Source organism: Drosophila mauritiana, chromosome 2R, assembly GCF_004382145.1.
Source record: "Drosophila mauritiana strain mau12 chromosome 2R, ASM438214v1, whole genome shotgun sequence".
In the NCBI taxonomy this organism is placed as follows: Eukaryota; Metazoa; Arthropoda; class Insecta; order Diptera; family Drosophilidae; genus Drosophila; species Drosophila mauritiana.
The window spans coordinates 22,416,901-22,432,008 of record NC_046668.1 but is presented as its reverse complement, the minus strand read 5'-3'; the positions used below and the strand labels follow the sequence as shown (position 1 = coordinate 22,432,008).

Sequence of the window (15,108 nt, the reverse complement as noted above, 5' to 3'; positions counted from 1 at the left end):
GCTTCCAATCCCAATCTCTCTGCCCATCCGTTCTGCGTTCTGCTCATTCATTGAGTGGGTTTCCTCCTCGGGCTCCCGAGTTCTCTCTGCAGACCACTCAATGCCAGCGGAGGAAGTAATCAGTGGCTTTAAGTGGGGATTTAAGGGAATCGCATTCGAATAAGTTATATAAATTTAAATACTAAGAACTATATATATTGCATAACTCTAGGCGCTTTCGTTCCAAGCAATGTAACTTCAAATATCTCAAAAACTAACCACTTTTAGAGAAATCAAATAACATATTCAAAGATATATGTCTAAAAATATCTAATATTCTAACTTGAAATTTTAATAATTCCTTTAATAATAAAAACCCACTGTTTGTGGGAACATTGTAACCTTTGGTTTGAATGAGCGTTCTGATTTGAGTAAATCGCCACCAGCAAGAGAGATTTGGGAGCCGAGGCAGAGAAAGATTGCGATTTGGGGAGAGCGAGCGAGTGAAAGTGGGGCCTCCGTGGTAAACAAACCAATCCAACCCCTCGGGCTCAGCTCCCACTCGCAACTTGGATACTTGTAACACTCGGGGTGGTGGTCAACCCCAACATCCGTGGGGCGGGCGCTGCGCCGCGTAGCTCGAAATCCGGAGTGAAACCGCGGAGTGAAAGCGCGAGCGAGCTTTTCCGCTTCCGATAACAGCGGGCACAATCGCGTCTGATAAGGTTGTAGAATGCCTCGGTTCAAGGCATACTTTGTTTGTTTTAGTCAAATCAGAGCAAACGTAAGTGAGACTAAAAAAAGAGCTCGTGCTCTGATCCGTGCTTTTTGAACCGCGGAACTGTTCTGTTCGGTCTAGGCGGTCGTCTGGGTCTCAGAAAACGCTGAATTGCGCTTCCAGTCATTTTGTTTAGTTAATGGGCCAGCCGCAGTCCAATGAACTACGCTTTTCTTGTTTACTTCCATTTTCACCTGACTCAGCATTTGAACTTGGTAACACTTGTAACGGTCGTCGCTGTTAAGCTCAACAGTGCAGCTTAAAGCCCACCAAGCCTTCAAGTTTCCCATTTTGAAATCTAATTCACTTGTTTTATCGGTAACTTACAGAAATTCTAAGCTGAAATCATGGGAAAACATGAAAGCACCTCATAAATCTTTGCAGACTTTCTTTTAAAGGCTTTCAAAACATCGGAAAATATAACAGTACACTGTTAACTTCGCCAGTGCTGCCAAGTTGCAAGTTGTCGGGATGAAAAATACTGAAGGCTTATACTTATTAAGACTATATCAATGAACTTCAGATTTTTAATAATCATAGAGCCAATGATTATCTCCGCAAAATCAAAAATGAACTTAAAAACAGAAAATTATGACATTTTTGGTACCAAGCGGTATATTTGCAACATAAAGGGATGGCTGACCGTTCGGCACTTGGTCACACTGGAAGTTACATATTTTAATTCATAAAAATATATAGCTTTAATAAATAAAAGAAAATTTGTAGCACATCGAGCTACAGGTTGACCGCCTGTTGAATATAGGTACAAAAGATGTACCCCTCGACCTTGCCGGCGGAGGCAGATCCGACGACCATGAACGGAAGGTGAGCCACAGACCACCGGCAAGAACCCACACACGTACCTACATACAGAGCATAACCATCTAAATGCATATACGCATATTCACAGCAGCGTTGCGGAGCCTCCGGACTTCCAGGCTGCCACGGCGGCCGCGGCGGCAGCTGCCCGGGCCAGTAGCTTGGAGCAGGACGAGTGGAGCGTGGGCGAGTGCGGATTTCTGGATCCGGATGTGCAGCGCACCATGCGGAGCGGCAGTGCTGCGGAAGACATCACCCAGTACCCGATGCACGGCTGGGTGGACGTGACCAAGGAGTTTCACGACGCCTGTGCGGAGCTACAGCCCGGGGAACTGGCCCAGGATATGCTGTTCGGTCTTTTTGAAGCCATGTCAGCCATAGAGATCATGGACCCCAAGATGGACGTGGGCATGGGCTTCGACAAGCAGGATCTTCCGCCGCCCTCCTTCGAGGCAGCCATTGCCGTGAGATTTGTCTTTTTGACCCCTGGCTAAAGTATGTGTATCTTAAAGAGGACTCTTTCCAGACGGGCGCCATCAAACTGGACGATCTCACGCCCTCCGAACTGATTGGCATCTATGATGCTCTGTTTTCCTGCCTGGTGTCCTGGCTGGAGGGCAACTCCATGGACCAGGTTCTATTCACCTGCCTCTACCTGCACGCTCCCGCACAGATCAAGGATAAGGCGCTGCGCGTCTTCTGCACTGCCGTGCGCAATCTCATTGTGGTCATCAAGAAAATTATTGCCGTGGCTGCTGTCAACGAGGAGGAGGACTTCCAGCTGTACGGAAATTCTGCTCTTCTGGCTGCTGAGAAGGCACAACCAGCAACTGTTTATAGCTCGCTAAAGGATGTGGAGGATGAGCTAATTCGCAAGTGCAAAAAGCTGACTTCCACAGAGGATTGGATGGCCGTGGTTCACCGGCTGCGCTTTATGCGCCATCTTTTCCAGGTGATCTACCACGTGGAGCAAATGGCCAGCAACGATACCGTCGATGACAAGGTAGACATATACAAAATCCTGTTTGTGGCCTCCGAGATGCTTCCAGGAATAAGGAACACCTTGGATCGGGGCACACAACCAGAGAAGGGGTGTAAGTGGTCACAGATAACTAGCCTATGTAAATGCTGAGTATTTCCTTCCTAAATCACTAGCTGACGCCCCCAATCCCATGGGTTTCTCTCCACGCATCCACGACCGCAGCCAACCGCCCGCGTTTCCGCGAAGCATCAAGATCAGGGATCGTCCATCCAGCTATCAGTTTCTGGAGGAAATGATTTCGCGCTTCAAATACGCCTGCAAAGTCACCAAGTACAAGGATTACTATTCGGCGCTGGTAGAAAACTATTTAACTGTCTTCTAAGAGAAATTGTAATAACACGCTGGCTTTCCAGAACTTCTTCATCGAGTACAGCAAAAAGTCGGGCCAGTGCATCCTGTCCAGAAGCGTGCTGCAGAGCCTGTTCGGCGCCAACATGCGTATGGCGCACGGAAAGCTTCCCATGAAGCAGTTCCTGCGCCACTCGGTTCAGGTCTTCAACTCGCCACCCGTATTGAATGCCAAGCATCCGGTGGCTGCCGATCCCAAGGTGCAGCAGCACCTGGATAACTTCTTCCGCTACTGCATCAACATGAACACCTTCACGCAGTTCATTCGCATCTGCGGCTTCAATCGCGCCAGACAGCGGGATAAGCTGGCGCGTCTGATAGAGAACTTCGACACCATCCAAGTGGATGCAGCGCGACTGGACTCAATGATGAACCAACTGGCCAACGAACGAGCCATGGAGGGCAACGAGCCCATGGCCACCGCTCTGAAGCACAGCACCCACTTCTCCACTTGGGTGCTGTACAACTGTTTCCGTGCGATGCTGATCTTCCTGATGTCCGGCTTTGAGCTGGAACTATATGCTGTGCATGAGTTCCTCTACATCTACTGGTATCCGTACGAGTTCCTCATTGGCTTCCTGGTCTCAGCGCTGACGCGCACGGAGAACATCCTCCTGGCCCAGGAGGAGTACGCCGAGCACCAAAGTAAGACCCAGTCGGGCGGCGGCGGAGCGGCTAAGAACCGCAAGGCGGCCAAGCCGAAAAAGAACAAAAAGACTCAAAGGCCGTACCGCGCCGAGATCGTCTTCTACCACGCGCTACTCAGCCTCTGCGGCGGAATGTATAAGGCAATGGGAGCCCTGACCAAAGACGGACGCGTGCGCCTGCCACTGTCCAAGTTCGACAACGAAGAGATCCGCTACAACCGACGCTTCCTGCCCTTCGCCACACTCACCAGTCCTCCGCCCGTCTCGTACGCAGAGTTCAAAAACGTCCGGGAGCACATGATGCGACATAGCGTGGAGGATCTGTACACCTATGCGGCCAAGCACTTTGACCAGGCCCGCAATGTACTCGAAAGCATTCAAAACCCAGATCAGGAGGTAAGTCAATGGAGATTCTGAATTGGTTACCATGGACTAAGATACGTTTCGTTTCCTCCAGATGCTGGACCTCCTGCAAATCGCGCGGACCAACTTTGTGGTGATGAATGTGCTGGCCCGCGGTCACCAGAAGGAAGTCAAGCGGCAGCCAGAGTTTGACTTCTCCAAACACAGCTACTTCCCCATCATCAAGCTGAAGTAAATGTTCACGTGTTCCGTAATTGACAAGAATAAAATTTAAATGTACGCATTTTAATGTCAACTCTCATCTTCCGCCACAATGTCCTGCTTGATTAGAAGCTCCTCCACGTAGCCGTCGATGGGGCAGCTCTTGGCGCAAGTGTACACGGCCAGGACGCCCCAGTCGAGGTTTTCGTCCTCCAGAAGAGTCAGCGCTTGCGGCATGATCTGAAATTCGAACTGACGCTCTCCTCCGCAAGCGGTGCAATTGGGCAGCTTCTTAAGTTGGTCCTCCACCGTTTTGACGGTATTGGTGATCCAGAGGGGCTGGCCCCCACGTTTGTAGCGCACAATCTGATCGGGTTCGGCTGCTGTTTGCTTTTTGAACTGACGAAAGGTCTTGTCATCGGCGGCCGCCGAGTTTCCGAAGTACTTGTCCATCTCCGCCTCGGAAACATTGCTCAAGTCGCCCGTCTTTCCGCTGGACTCCAACTCCTGGAACTCCGCCAAACGAGCGGCATCGTCCTTGTCCTCCTCGGCAGATTCCTCGGGGTTGCTGTCCATTACAATCTCAAATTCTGGAAACACGATTTGCGTTAAGGGCTTCGCAGTGGATACTCCTGGTGCTCCGCAGTTTGGCTTGTGTTGTGGCCAGTGGGCCCTTTGGTGCTCTGATGAGCAGTAGTGGATAGCCTTGCATTTGCTGCAGGCGTGTGGAGCATGGCAACCGCAGGCGGCGCACAGTTTCTTTAGGCAGGGAACGGCGGGCTAAGAAAACATATTATGGTGAGTTCGTTTTAAAAATATGGTTGCTGTTCTTACCAGGGGTTGACCCACGTCGCTAGGCTCCTCCTCCGAATAAAATTTATTCTTTCGCGGCAACTGTGACCTCAGGACTGTGAAATTGCTGGAAAGAAGGGTAAGATTAGGTTCCAAGTTAGTTTCTAGAGCCGGAAGGGATTACCTTGCATCTTGGGGCTCTTGGCAGTCGGCATTCCGGCACAGGAACACATAGATGGACCGATGAAAGTTGAAGTCGTCCTCGAAGGGAGCGTAAAGCTGAGCCAGGAAGGATTTGGGCGCCCGGCACTTGTTGCACTGCACCTGCGACGTGGGCGGCAAGGCCTCCAGTTCCAGCCAGGCGGGCTGGCCACCCAGTTTGCTGGGGAAGTAGCGGTTGCTCAGCCAGGCGCCATTGTCGCTCTTTTCCGCAAATCCCAAGTCAATCTCCATTTCTTAGACCAAAACGAAACTCGTGGTCAGTGTGACCGCAGCGGAAGCGCCAGAAAATACCTCTACGAATTCCGAAATACCGTTATATACCAATTGATATTTCGGGGGAATCACACTTCTTGGGTGTTATTTAAATTTAAATTACTTATATAGAGTTTAATTTAGAGATTAATTATCGGCAGTACCATTAAATAAAATATTCTTTTCTTCATTAAATATTTGCGATTACTCATAAAAACGAGAAGGGGGAAAAATTCGATTTTAATTCAATTACAATAATCTGGAAGAATAACAAATCTTATTATCCTCGGTTCTTAAAAATGGCAAGCTGTTGAAAATTATAGAGAGATGATGAATCAGATAAATCCCCTCTTCTACGCCCCTGCTAATAAAGCTTGCACGCCATGGATTTGGTATTTTCCGCGAGTTCCTCCGTGGCGATTTCCCAGATTTTGCCCACTTCAGTATGCGGTTATTTCTCACGGTTAAAAGTTCTGCTCTCCGAGTTGATTAAACTGGCTAAATTGCTATTTTATTTAGTGTTGTGATAAACGCGTGTGAAAAACAAAGACTTTCCATTGACCGCGGACACAAACGATTCACGAACCGAAGAGTGAGCCGCGCAGAAAAGGGGGAAAAACGAGTTTTCCCCGATTTGATGTGATTGTGAAAGCGCAGCGAGATTTGTCAACGCAAACAAGCAAGAAGAAGAGCCCGTGGGCAGCGTAATATTTGTTAATAATAACGGCTGCGAAAACAACAACATTGCGGAAGCAGAATCTCCGACTTGTCGCGTTTCCGTCGCAGCAGCGCTAAAAATAAACCCACCCACGCACCCCCCCTCTCGAATCACCCGCAACCCACACCCCGCCCACCATCAACCTACCACCACCTTCCGCCTTCCGCCCACTCCTCCGCCCACACCCACGCACGAATTTGGAGAGGTGAACTTGTGTTGACTTTTCCAGCGCGCGGACTTTTCCGGAGGAAAATGCAAAAATGAGAGCCGAGCCACCAGCGGACCACTGGGAATTTGCGTAAGTCCAAGGCGGATGCTTCCTGGTTTCGGATTACAGGGTATCACGTGCGCTGCTCCGAGCTAGTGAACAAGAAGACTTGAAAGTGAGCACCAGATGTTCGATGAACGAGTGCACAGAGTGAGGAGTTTGTGTGGGAACTATTAGGTGGTCGGTACAGGGTATCCGCGCTTCGATGCTCCTGGCAGTGGCTCGCTTTCTGGCTGCCAAAGAACGAGCCGGGTGAGCTTTTATTTGCTAAATTTAGTGCCGCATTGCTGAAAATAAGAATGGGAGCACCCTGCCATCGGTTGCCGGTAGGCAGACTCATATATGTACTATATGTATATGCATAATCGCGCCTGACGGCCAGTGAGTGGTGCGGGGGATCTGTGGCCAGGGCACATGGCTCGAAACTGTTGCATGGCCCATCCTCGTCCTGGCCAATCGATGCCTTCGCCGAATTCGGCTTGGAGTGCTGCCTGAATCAATAAACGCCTTAAATCCCTGCCATATTGCGTCCATTGTAATGTCAGCACACAAATTCTCTGCCCATCGAGGGCATTTTCACTCGGCTGCAGGCATTCGGTCGGTGGTGGTGGTGGTATGTACGTTATGTGTCCTGGCCAGGCAATAAATATTGAAAATTCAATTAGCAGACGGACGGGCAGCCGAAATGCCATGAATTTATCACCACCTGAGTGCGAATGTGCCTGTGGTACTCATAGTAAATAAGTAACTACATTGCCACTCGGCCCACTCCACTTGCTCCACCTGCATGCTGGCTATTGATTTTAATCCGCCCTGCAATCATCTTGCTTCATTTGGCCACTGAATTTATGGGTTCCCACGAAAGCTCCACTTTCTTCGGCCCGCTTTCCCATTTCCCCCATTTCCCCCACTTCCCATTCCCATTCCCAGCAACAATGTGTGCTGTTTCGGCGCTGGGAAACATTAATTAAAATGCAGTGGACTGGGAAAGCTATCAGTTGCATGCATATTCAATTGATTCATTATTACAGGACATCATACATGTAATGCTCAGCTCATTAATCGGTTGGCAGCGCAACTTCGACTGACTGTTTAAATTCCCATTTCAATGATACTCTGGCATGGTATTGTTAACTAGTAGTATGTATGTATGTATGTACGACTTGAACCCAAGCAACAAAATAGGAAATTGTCAGTATTTGTAGCGTCGAAATTATTGCATAAGTATATAAATTATAGAGGATCAGAAGGAAAGTCGGATTTTGTGCCTTGCTTATTTTTGTTTTGATATATTTGATAATATACGCTTATCACTGTAAGTGTTGTTCTCTCCGCACCGCGTTTATTCGGTTTCCCTTGCCTTCTCTTCGCCGTTTACTCAGTTGCACCACACTTCTTTCTCCACGCCCGCCTTGCTGCTCATTCGCATTCTGATTGGAGCGCCGAACGCCAAGTGAGTCACTCCCCAAGGTTGCTCGACGTAGTGCTCTCAGTGTAGTGTTCTCAGTATCGAATGCCAAAGGCCAATGGACGATCTCTGGCTCCACGATAGCCGATATCAATATCGAGATAGCCAGTCAAGTGGCTCGGTTCTCCGGTTGGCGGGGGGAGGGGGAGGGGGAGATAAGGGCGAGCGATGCCATCGCGGGGCTTCTGGGTTCCTATCGAGCACTTGTGGGCTTTCCTTCGGGTCAGCGAGCAGTTAATACCCAGTTGGGAGTAGTATCTGCCAGGTAAGGCTCACAGATAAAGTAAAGGGTTGGAGCTTGCTTTCGGGTTATCCATTATCATCACAGCGAGTGAGCTCTATTATTATTTACTCTACTTATTTTCGCGTATATTAGGTAAGCCACATGATTAGCATTTCTGACCTTATGACTCACCGAAGCAAAGCTACGAGCAGCCCCGCATTTAGTTGATTTCTATACAATTCGCTATCTTTCAATTCAAAAATAAACCCTAGATATTAGATATGCCTTTGAAAATAAACAAAGTATGCTGCAGAATCTTTTCGGATCTCTAACTAGCATTCATAATAAAGGGCTTCCAGTTGGTTCGAAATCCCATAGGCCTGGAGATTTCTATTTCCTATTTCTATTTACAAAAAATTTCATTTATTGGAAACGAAATCCCCGCAAAACAGCTTTTCTCCCCGCCAATGAATCAGCTTCCACTGCTTTGGGGAGCACAGTAGACGTAATCACAGGTGAGCTTTTTGTTGTCAACTGTTTTTGTCGGCGAGGGGCAACTACTGGTTGCTTGGGTGCTCCGCTGGCTGGGAGGAAATTGATAAGGACTCGGGAATGCCACTATCGATGACGGGCCCCAGTGGAGCCCATTGTTTGCTCTTATCTGGCCAGTTATTGTTACTCCATTCGAACCCGGTTGGTTGTTTATTTGTTTGTTTGCTGCACGCCGCGACGGCGTGCGTCATGCGGGGAAGGATGTGATTCTGGTGATTCATGCCAGAGAAGTGCATCCCAACCCACCCCCTTGTGGAAAATCAATAGCCATGGTGGCGTGCCCTGGGCTCTCGAGATGTTTGCCGTAGTGTAACCTTGTGTTCTTGTTTTGCAGGAGCCGGAGGCGCCTTGAATGAGAGTCCTTAGCCCGAGATGTCAGATTTCGTGCCGCACGACCTCATCCCCGATCTGTGGGATGAGATTCTCCGGCGCCACTGGATGTTTCTCGAGACGGAGGAGAGCATAGAGAAGCTCGAGGAGCGCAAGCAGCTGGAGGGTGAGTTCGTCGCCTAGTCTTTGTTCTATATGAAAATGGAACTAATCAATCCGCGTTTACAGGCTGCCTGAAGGAGTTCCTCTGCGTGGTGCAGCACGATCGCAAGTTCTTTCTGCCGGAAACTGGACATGTCCTGCGGAGGTCTGTGCTCGAGCTGCCCGACTTTTCGGCCCAGAACGCCATCGTAGCCTTCGAGACCATCAGCCAGTATGCCAACAACCTGTTTACGAAGCCCTGGAGAAAGGAGTACCGAACTCTTAAGGTGGATATAGGATGATGACATATACTAAATAGCCACTTCTAACTGAATAATCCACCTTTCTGCAGACCTACTCGGGATGCTTTCAGCACGACATTCAGTCCCGCCTGCTGGACGCCGAGCAGCTCTTCCTGGCCATGGGTTATCGGCGGGCTGCCGAGGACACCTTCGTCCTCGATGGTCCCATCTGTCCGGATCAGGTGACGAATGTTTCGCGCGACGCAATGGCCGCCTACGTGGAGTGCCAGATCATGAAGCACATCTACGCGGGAGTCACGGCAGCGGGATACAGCTGCACTTGGAAAGACATCCTGCAGTTCCGCGAGCGCTACGTGGGTGGAACGTCAACGACCATCAAGGAGATGGTCAGGCAGCTGAGTGAGAAACGGGTGCGCAAGGAGCAGCCACCGATGCAGGAGAATACATACAGCAATGTGGTGAAAGCTGCGCCAGCTGCCTGCGCCATACGCAGCAACAACGTTGCCCATCATCCCAGCAGTTCCGGCACTTGTGCCCTGCATCCCAATGGGCTGAATGAGGCGGGTAAGTATCTGCCGCCTTACCCAGCGCATCCGCAGCAGCAACCGCACCTGCCTGGTCCGCTGATGACGCATTCTCGCAGCTTGGAACACTACCAGGAGCCGCATGCCCATCTGCCTCACCGCCACTCCTTCGATCAGCAGCTCCAGCAGCAGTGCCAGCTGCCGCACGTCTACGAGGCGCCCTATGACTGCTTGGATGGCCTGAGCATGGGCAGCAGTGCCTCCTACGCGGCCGTGGCTGGTGCCTACAATGCGCCGGGAAACCGCTATCCGCTGCCGTACAACATCTCCAGCCAGCTGAATGCCCCGTATGCCTCGCCCGCCGACCTCTATGGCAATGGACAGCACACCAACATGTACGCCACGCTGGGGAAGACGGGCCCAGCCCACAGCTGCGATTTGCATCGTCGCCAGCCGAACACTTCTGCTGCTGCCGCTGCTGCCTTGGCCGCCATGCAGCACCGCCAGAGCACCTATCCGCCGGATCACCACCTCATTGACTTCGACGAGCGAGCCCTTCTGTCCCAGCATGACTTTGGGATGCACGACTACGATCCGCAGTATGCCGAGCTCGTGGGTCAGTTGCAGCCCAGCATGCGGGGGAATCCGGCAGCCATGTATGCCACCTACGGGGGCTACGACCTGCCCACCACGCTCCCGCAAGCGCCGCCGCCGACCGGCCAGGATATGTACATCTACGCACGGCCGGTTCCGAAGAGCAGTCGTATGCGGGCGTTGGCCGAGGCGGGGGGCATTAATTCGACTGACAAACATCCGCGATCAGCGGATAAGCAAGTGAGTTCTAACAACAGCTTCATGCGTATATAATGGTAACCTAACGTTGTCTACTTCTTTAAACAGAACACCATGGACAATAATCGCAAGATGCACAAGGAATTGAAGGAGCGGCCTAGTCGAACGGCTCCGGCCAAGAGGTCCGTCACCGAACGTGATTTACCCACCACCATTTCGGACATGAACAGTTACGACTCGGCCAGTCTGGACGGATTTGTGGCCCTGGACGGTGGCTCGCCGCCTCTGATGCCCAAAGTACAGGAGGGCGTCGGCAGTTTCGAGTCCTGGAACTATGTATTCAAGAACCTCGAGCGTTCGGGCTACACCAAGGACCTGGGTGACCGCGAGGACCTGCTGGTGCAGAGCTTGGACCTAGGCTCGCTGGCCATATCGAATGATGGGACAGCTCCCCCGGCGGAAAAGCGCCGTGAGGCCACGAAACCCACAAACGGAGAGAAGGCGCGCACGCTAGATAAGAAATCCGGTACGGGGCGACGCGAGGCTAAGGTGGTGCAAGCTCCTGCACCCAGTCCTCTGCCCAATAGCAGCAGTGCCGGCGTTAAGAAGGTCAAGTCCGCCTTGAAGACGGCCGTCGTGGACAATCGGGGAACCGCGACAAGGCAACGCACCGGAGCTGTGCCCAAGCAGCCGCCGACTGTTTCCCCCCAGCTGATTGTGACCAGTCCGAACGAGTGGAGCTGCAGCTTCTGCACGTTCCTCAATCCGGACACCAAGCGCATCTGCGAGATGTGCTGCCGCAGCAAGGACTTCAACCTGGAGGCCGCCTCGGCGGCTTCCTCCTCGGCGGCTGCAGCTGCGGCGGCAGCGGCCAGTGTGTCGCACGCATCCTCGACCTGCGTGTAGGATGCAGTGGATGCAGCGGAACCCTCGTTAGTGATACAAACAGTGTATAGCTTCATATATTTTTTATACGACCAATGTAAGCCTGTGCGCGTGTCTCCAAGATCTAGTCTCGATCGCAGTCGTCGTTCGATGGCAGGCAGCCCTTTGACATCCGCATTCGGCTCCTCGGATCAGCGGATGGCGCTGCAGACGGGATGGGTCTGCAGCCTGTACATACGAAGTATTCTAATTAGTTACCCCTACTCGTAAACACACGCTTTAATTAGTTTTAGATTGTTTCCCATTGTTAAGGGCGCTTCTGTTTCAAATTACGTGCCTCCCTGAATAAGTCATCTACATATACATATATACGAGTATATACAGCGTATAGACATTTATATATTTGTACGTGTGCACGCGACGCGAGGAGCGAAAGAGAGTGAATTTCGAAATTCGAAATTCGAAGTTGGAAGTCGAAAGTTGGAAGTTTTCTAGGAAATCAACTGATAATATATACCTTATGCTAATAGTTGCATTCACAATACGTATTTCCGACAGTAAATCAGAGTACATAGAGTTATATACCGATCTTGCATAGATAGTACTTGTACACCTATAGCCGTAACATAAGCGATTTCAATTCGAAGAACCGAGCTACGCATACATAACGCAACATAATAAATCGAACTGGTACGGGTTGTAAACTGAAAGTTTTTGATTCACACTTTACGAGAACTCAGTGGCCGCCTGGCCGCATGGCCACCACCCACGTCATCCCACCCACCCAAAGCCATTTGTTTGTTAAATGTTACTATTGTTTCCTGTTGAAGCATCCCGCTAGAATCGAAAGCCACGAGATATTTTTGTAAGCGATACCCACGTACCTATTGCGCTATGTTGAATAGTTTGTTGTATTTTTTGTACACCTCTGTTGACGTTTCGAGTTCCGAACGCCTCTCTGTACATGCCATGGCCAGCAGACCGAAGGAATATATCTAGACTTTAGACCGACTAAGGATTGAAATTAAACCAAGGAACTTCAGCAAGGCCGTTCAGGCACAACCTTCGCTCAAACATTTATTACATTACATAACTTTGCATACTATTACCGAATGAATTTAGCAGCAGCTCTTCCTAAAATCCCTAACGAAAAAATAACAATAAAATACCATTTTGACATAGCCAAGCCTTGTTTGAATGGGGGAATATTCCACTCTACTCCACCTCACCCCGAATACTGATCGTAAAGTTCCTGCTCCCAATGACCTCCATCCTGCTGCTCGCCGGGATGCTGCTGCCCATGGTGGCCGGCTACAACTACTGCAACAATCGGACCCATGTGTGCGACCTGGCCCAGAGAAAGCACTTTATGTGCCGGCTGGGGGAACTGACGCCCTATGGAGGCCGAACCAAGTACTACGCCAGCATACCGGACACGCTGAAGGTGCGAAGGGAGACGCTGGGCGTACTGAACACCTTCCGGGACATGTTGGCAGGAGGGGAACTGGACACCGCCAAGAACAAGACCGCCAAGACGAACAAGTTCCCGAGCGCCAAGCGGATGAGGGCGCTCCAATGGGACAGCGAGCTGGCCTACATGGCGCGCACCCACGCCGCCACCGTCTCCTTCATGCACTCCGAGTGCCGCTCTACCCTGCGCTTCCCGCTGGCGGGCGAGGTCCTGGCCCTGTCGCCTCCCATCGGGCACAGGCTCAGTCTTTCGGAGCTGCTGAGCATGGTCTTTGGCCAGATATTCGACGAGTACAAGACGGTTCAGGATCCGCACAGTTTTGCCAGTAGATTCGATTCCAAAAGGTGAGCACGGGCCGCTAAGTTCTCCGAGCTGGGATAACTCCTTGCTGATTTAGGGACTACAGCGTGGGACACTTCTCCATCATCGTCAACGATCGAGTGTCTCGAGTGGGCTGTGGTTTCACTGTGGGCTCCAACTGCGAAAAGGACGGCAAAGTCGGGTGAGACGGTCATCTTTCCACTGGGCGCTCGCCCTGATCATCTGCTCCTCCAGCTTCTGTCACTTCCTCACCTGCCACTTCGACTACACCAACGTGAACGGCTCCTATGTATACAAGACTGGAAAAGCTACCACTGGCTGCAACGACTGGAAAACCATCGCCAGCGTCAAGTACTCCAATCTGTGCGCAAACACGGGCGAGATCTTCCCCCTGGTGAGAGGATACTCCTTTGCTTACTATATCGTGCTACATCGTGTGTTCTTGCAGGAGTAAGAGCGTACTTAGGTCTTGAAATATCCCGAACTCGTTGAAAATTCGTTTCATTCTTAATCTTTCAAGGATCCTTATTCGATCAAAGGTCCTTTTCCCTTTACATCACAACTCATTCAAGTTTCAAGTTTCCAACACTGTTTAAATTGCCAGTAAAATGATTTTGAGTGCCGTGCTGCCTGTGATTCTGCTGATTTCGACCATGGCTTACGGCTACAACTACTGCAACAACAAGACCCACAGGTGCATCCTGCTGAATACCCAACACTTCATGTGCAGGCTGGACAAGATTCCTTCGCTGGGCGGCACCCGGTACCACGCCATCGTGCCGGAGACTCCAAAACTGCGAACCGAGATTCTGCGGATCATCAACAATTTTCGAAACCAGTTTGCCAGCGGCGCATTCAGGACGAGTGAGAACAGGACCTTCGCGCAGGCCAAGCGGCTGCGCCAGATACTGTGGGACAGCGAGCTGGCGTACATGGCCCGCTGCCACGCCTCCACCGTGTCCTTCCAGCACACCAAGTGCCGCTCAACAGTGCGGTTTCCCAGGGTGGGTGAGTGCCTGGCCATGATGGTGCCCAAGTACAAGCACTCCGTTCGCGAGGCATTGAACAAGATGTTCCAAATTATGTTCGACGAGCATCTGCACATTCAGGATCCGGGGGCTCTGCTCCAGGGCTTTCACCCCATCAGGTGAGCAAGGGTATACAGCATTACGCCCCCATATATAACCACGGAATGCTCCCACAGGGACTACGTCTGCGCCCACTTCACCATCATCGTCAGCGATCAGGTGTCGCGCGTGGGGTGTGGAATGGCCGTCGGATCCAACTGCCGCCAAGGGTCCAGCTCTAAGTAAGCGACTGCATCGTGGCAACTGATGGCTAACTGATACGCCCTCCTGTTTCCTCAGCTTCTGCCACTTCCTGACCTGCCACTTCGACTACGACAACGTGAACGGATCGTACGTCTATAAGGCAGGCAAGCCCGCCTCTTCCTGTGGCGACTGGGGCACCACCAGGTCCAAGGAGTTTGCGAATCTGTGCGATAACAATGGTAACATCTTCCCACCTGTAAGTACGAGCATTTCTCCAACCAGACGTTCTCACAACAACTTCTCCACAGGATCAATAGGATCCTTGAGGGCCTCGGGTTTAGTGCGTTCGTATATTGAGATATCATCTGTACTGGAGATCGCCAGTTCGTTTCCTTTAAAATCAGATATAACTGACTGCTTTCCTTTTTAACACTGTGT

The 15,108-nt window shown here is 51.0% G+C and overlaps 5 protein-coding genes across 7 annotated transcripts; 4 read left to right on the top strand and 1 right to left on the bottom strand.

Annotated features, from left to right (window-relative positions):
- Positions 1 to 1,396: 1,396 nt before the first annotated feature.
- LOC117137357 (N-alpha-acetyltransferase 35, NatC auxiliary subunit homolog) lies at positions 1,397 to 4,265 on the top strand. Of its 2 annotated transcripts, none has more exons than XM_033298758.1 (6): positions 1,397 to 1,582; positions 1,671 to 2,040; positions 2,103 to 2,670; positions 2,732 to 2,913; positions 2,972 to 4,009; positions 4,071 to 4,265. In XM_033298758.1, exons 1-6 carry the CDS (start codon positions 1,530 to 1,532, stop codon positions 4,209 to 4,211), a joined length of 2,352 nt encoding a protein of 783 aa, XP_033154649.1. In that variant the 5' UTR covers positions 1,397 to 1,529; the 3' UTR covers positions 4,212 to 4,265. The 2 variants fall into 2 exon arrangements, with proteins under 2 accessions (XP_033154649.1, XP_033154648.1); XM_033298757.1 differs by having other exon boundaries at positions 1,668 to 2,040.
- Positions 4,246 to 5,468, bottom strand: LOC117137359 (programmed cell death protein 2). The gene is made up of 3 exons (XM_033298760.1): positions 5,154 to 5,468; positions 5,012 to 5,096; positions 4,246 to 4,957 (listed from the first exon to the last, which is right to left on the bottom strand). The coding sequence occupies exons 1-3, from the start codon at positions 5,420 to 5,422 to the stop codon at positions 4,268 to 4,270; spliced, it is 1,044 nt and encodes a 347-aa protein (XP_033154651.1). The 5' UTR covers positions 5,423 to 5,468; the 3' UTR covers positions 4,246 to 4,267.
- Positions 5,469 to 5,895: 427 nt separating this feature from the next.
- LOC117135945 (protein tamozhennic) lies at positions 5,896 to 12,788 on the top strand. Of its 2 annotated transcripts, none has more exons than XM_033296531.1 (5): positions 5,896 to 6,459; positions 9,007 to 9,168; positions 9,231 to 9,430; positions 9,496 to 10,764; positions 10,831 to 12,788. In XM_033296531.1, the coding sequence occupies exons 2-5, from the start codon at positions 9,045 to 9,047 to the stop codon at positions 11,626 to 11,628; spliced, it is 2,391 nt and encodes a 796-aa protein (XP_033152422.1). In that variant the 5' UTR covers positions 5,896 to 6,459; positions 9,007 to 9,044; the 3' UTR covers positions 11,629 to 12,788. The 2 variants fall into 2 exon arrangements, with proteins under 2 accessions (XP_033152422.1, XP_033152423.1); XM_033296532.1 differs by lacking the exon at positions 5,896 to 6,459 and adding an exon at positions 8,548 to 8,635.
- Positions 12,789 to 12,826: 38 nt separating this feature from the next.
- On the top strand, positions 12,827 to 13,937 carry LOC117135947 (venom allergen 3). The gene is made up of 4 exons (XM_033296534.1): positions 12,827 to 13,422; positions 13,476 to 13,580; positions 13,634 to 13,793; positions 13,848 to 13,937. The coding sequence occupies exons 1-4, from the start codon at positions 12,869 to 12,871 to the stop codon at positions 13,851 to 13,853; spliced, it is 825 nt and encodes a 274-aa protein (XP_033152425.1). The 5' UTR covers positions 12,827 to 12,868; the 3' UTR covers positions 13,854 to 13,937.
- Positions 13,925 to 15,070, top strand: LOC117135950 (antigen 5 like allergen Cul n 1). The gene is made up of 4 exons (XM_033296536.1): positions 13,925 to 14,546; positions 14,604 to 14,708; positions 14,767 to 14,926; positions 14,979 to 15,070. Exons 1-4 carry the CDS (start codon positions 14,008 to 14,010, stop codon positions 14,985 to 14,987), a joined length of 813 nt encoding a protein of 270 aa, XP_033152427.1. The 5' UTR covers positions 13,925 to 14,007; the 3' UTR covers positions 14,988 to 15,070.
- Positions 15,071 to 15,108: the final 38 nt, after the last annotated feature.

Bases quoted from the DNA above. Each gene is read 5' to 3' on its own strand.
- LOC117137357 (XM_033298757.1), top strand. From the start codon at position 1,530: ATGTACCCCTCGACCTTGCCGGCGGAGGCAGATCCGACGACCATGAAC. The intron at 2,041-2,102 runs GTGAGATTTGTC...GACTCTTTCCAG, and splicing joins CCTTCGAGGCAGCCATTGCC to ACGGGCGCCATCAAACTGGA. The intron at 2,671-2,731 runs GTAAGTGGTCAC...CTAAATCACTAG, and splicing joins CACACAACCAGAGAAGGGGT to CTGACGCCCCCAATCCCATG.
- LOC117135945 (XM_033296531.1), top strand. From the start codon at position 9,045: ATGTCAGATTTCGTGCCGCACGACCTCATCCCCGATCTGTGGGATGAG. The intron at 9,169-9,230 runs GTGAGTTCGTCG...CCGCGTTTACAG, and splicing joins GGAGCGCAAGCAGCTGGAGG to GCTGCCTGAAGGAGTTCCTC. The intron at 9,431-9,495 runs GTGGATATAGGA...ACCTTTCTGCAG, and splicing joins AGGAGTACCGAACTCTTAAG to ACCTACTCGGGATGCTTTCA.
- LOC117135950 (XM_033296536.1), top strand. From the start codon at position 14,008: ATGATTTTGAGTGCCGTGCTGCCTGTGATTCTGCTGATTTCGACCATG. The intron at 14,547-14,603 runs GTGAGCAAGGGT...ATGCTCCCACAG, and splicing joins CAGGGCTTTCACCCCATCAG to GGACTACGTCTGCGCCCACT. The intron at 14,709-14,766 runs GTAAGCGACTGC...CTGTTTCCTCAG, and splicing joins CGCCAAGGGTCCAGCTCTAA to CTTCTGCCACTTCCTGACCT.
- LOC117137359 (XM_033298760.1), bottom strand. From the start codon at position 5,422: ATGGAGATTGACTTGGGATTTGCGGAAAAGAGCGACAATGGCGCCTGG. The intron at 5,097-5,153 runs GTAATCCCTTCC...CCTTCTTTCCAG, and splicing joins CAAGAGCCCCAAGATGCAAG to CAATTTCACAGTCCTGAGGT. The intron at 4,958-5,011 runs GTAAGAACAGCA...ATGTTTTCTTAG, and splicing joins GCGACGTGGGTCAACCCCTG to CCCGCCGTTCCCTGCCTAAA.
- LOC117135947 (XM_033296534.1), top strand. From the start codon at position 12,869: ATGACCTCCATCCTGCTGCTCGCCGGGATGCTGCTGCCCATGGTGGCC. The intron at 13,423-13,475 runs GTGAGCACGGGC...TTGCTGATTTAG, and splicing joins AGTAGATTCGATTCCAAAAG to GGACTACAGCGTGGGACACT. The intron at 13,581-13,633 runs GTGAGACGGTCA...CTGCTCCTCCAG, and splicing joins GAAAAGGACGGCAAAGTCGG to CTTCTGTCACTTCCTCACCT.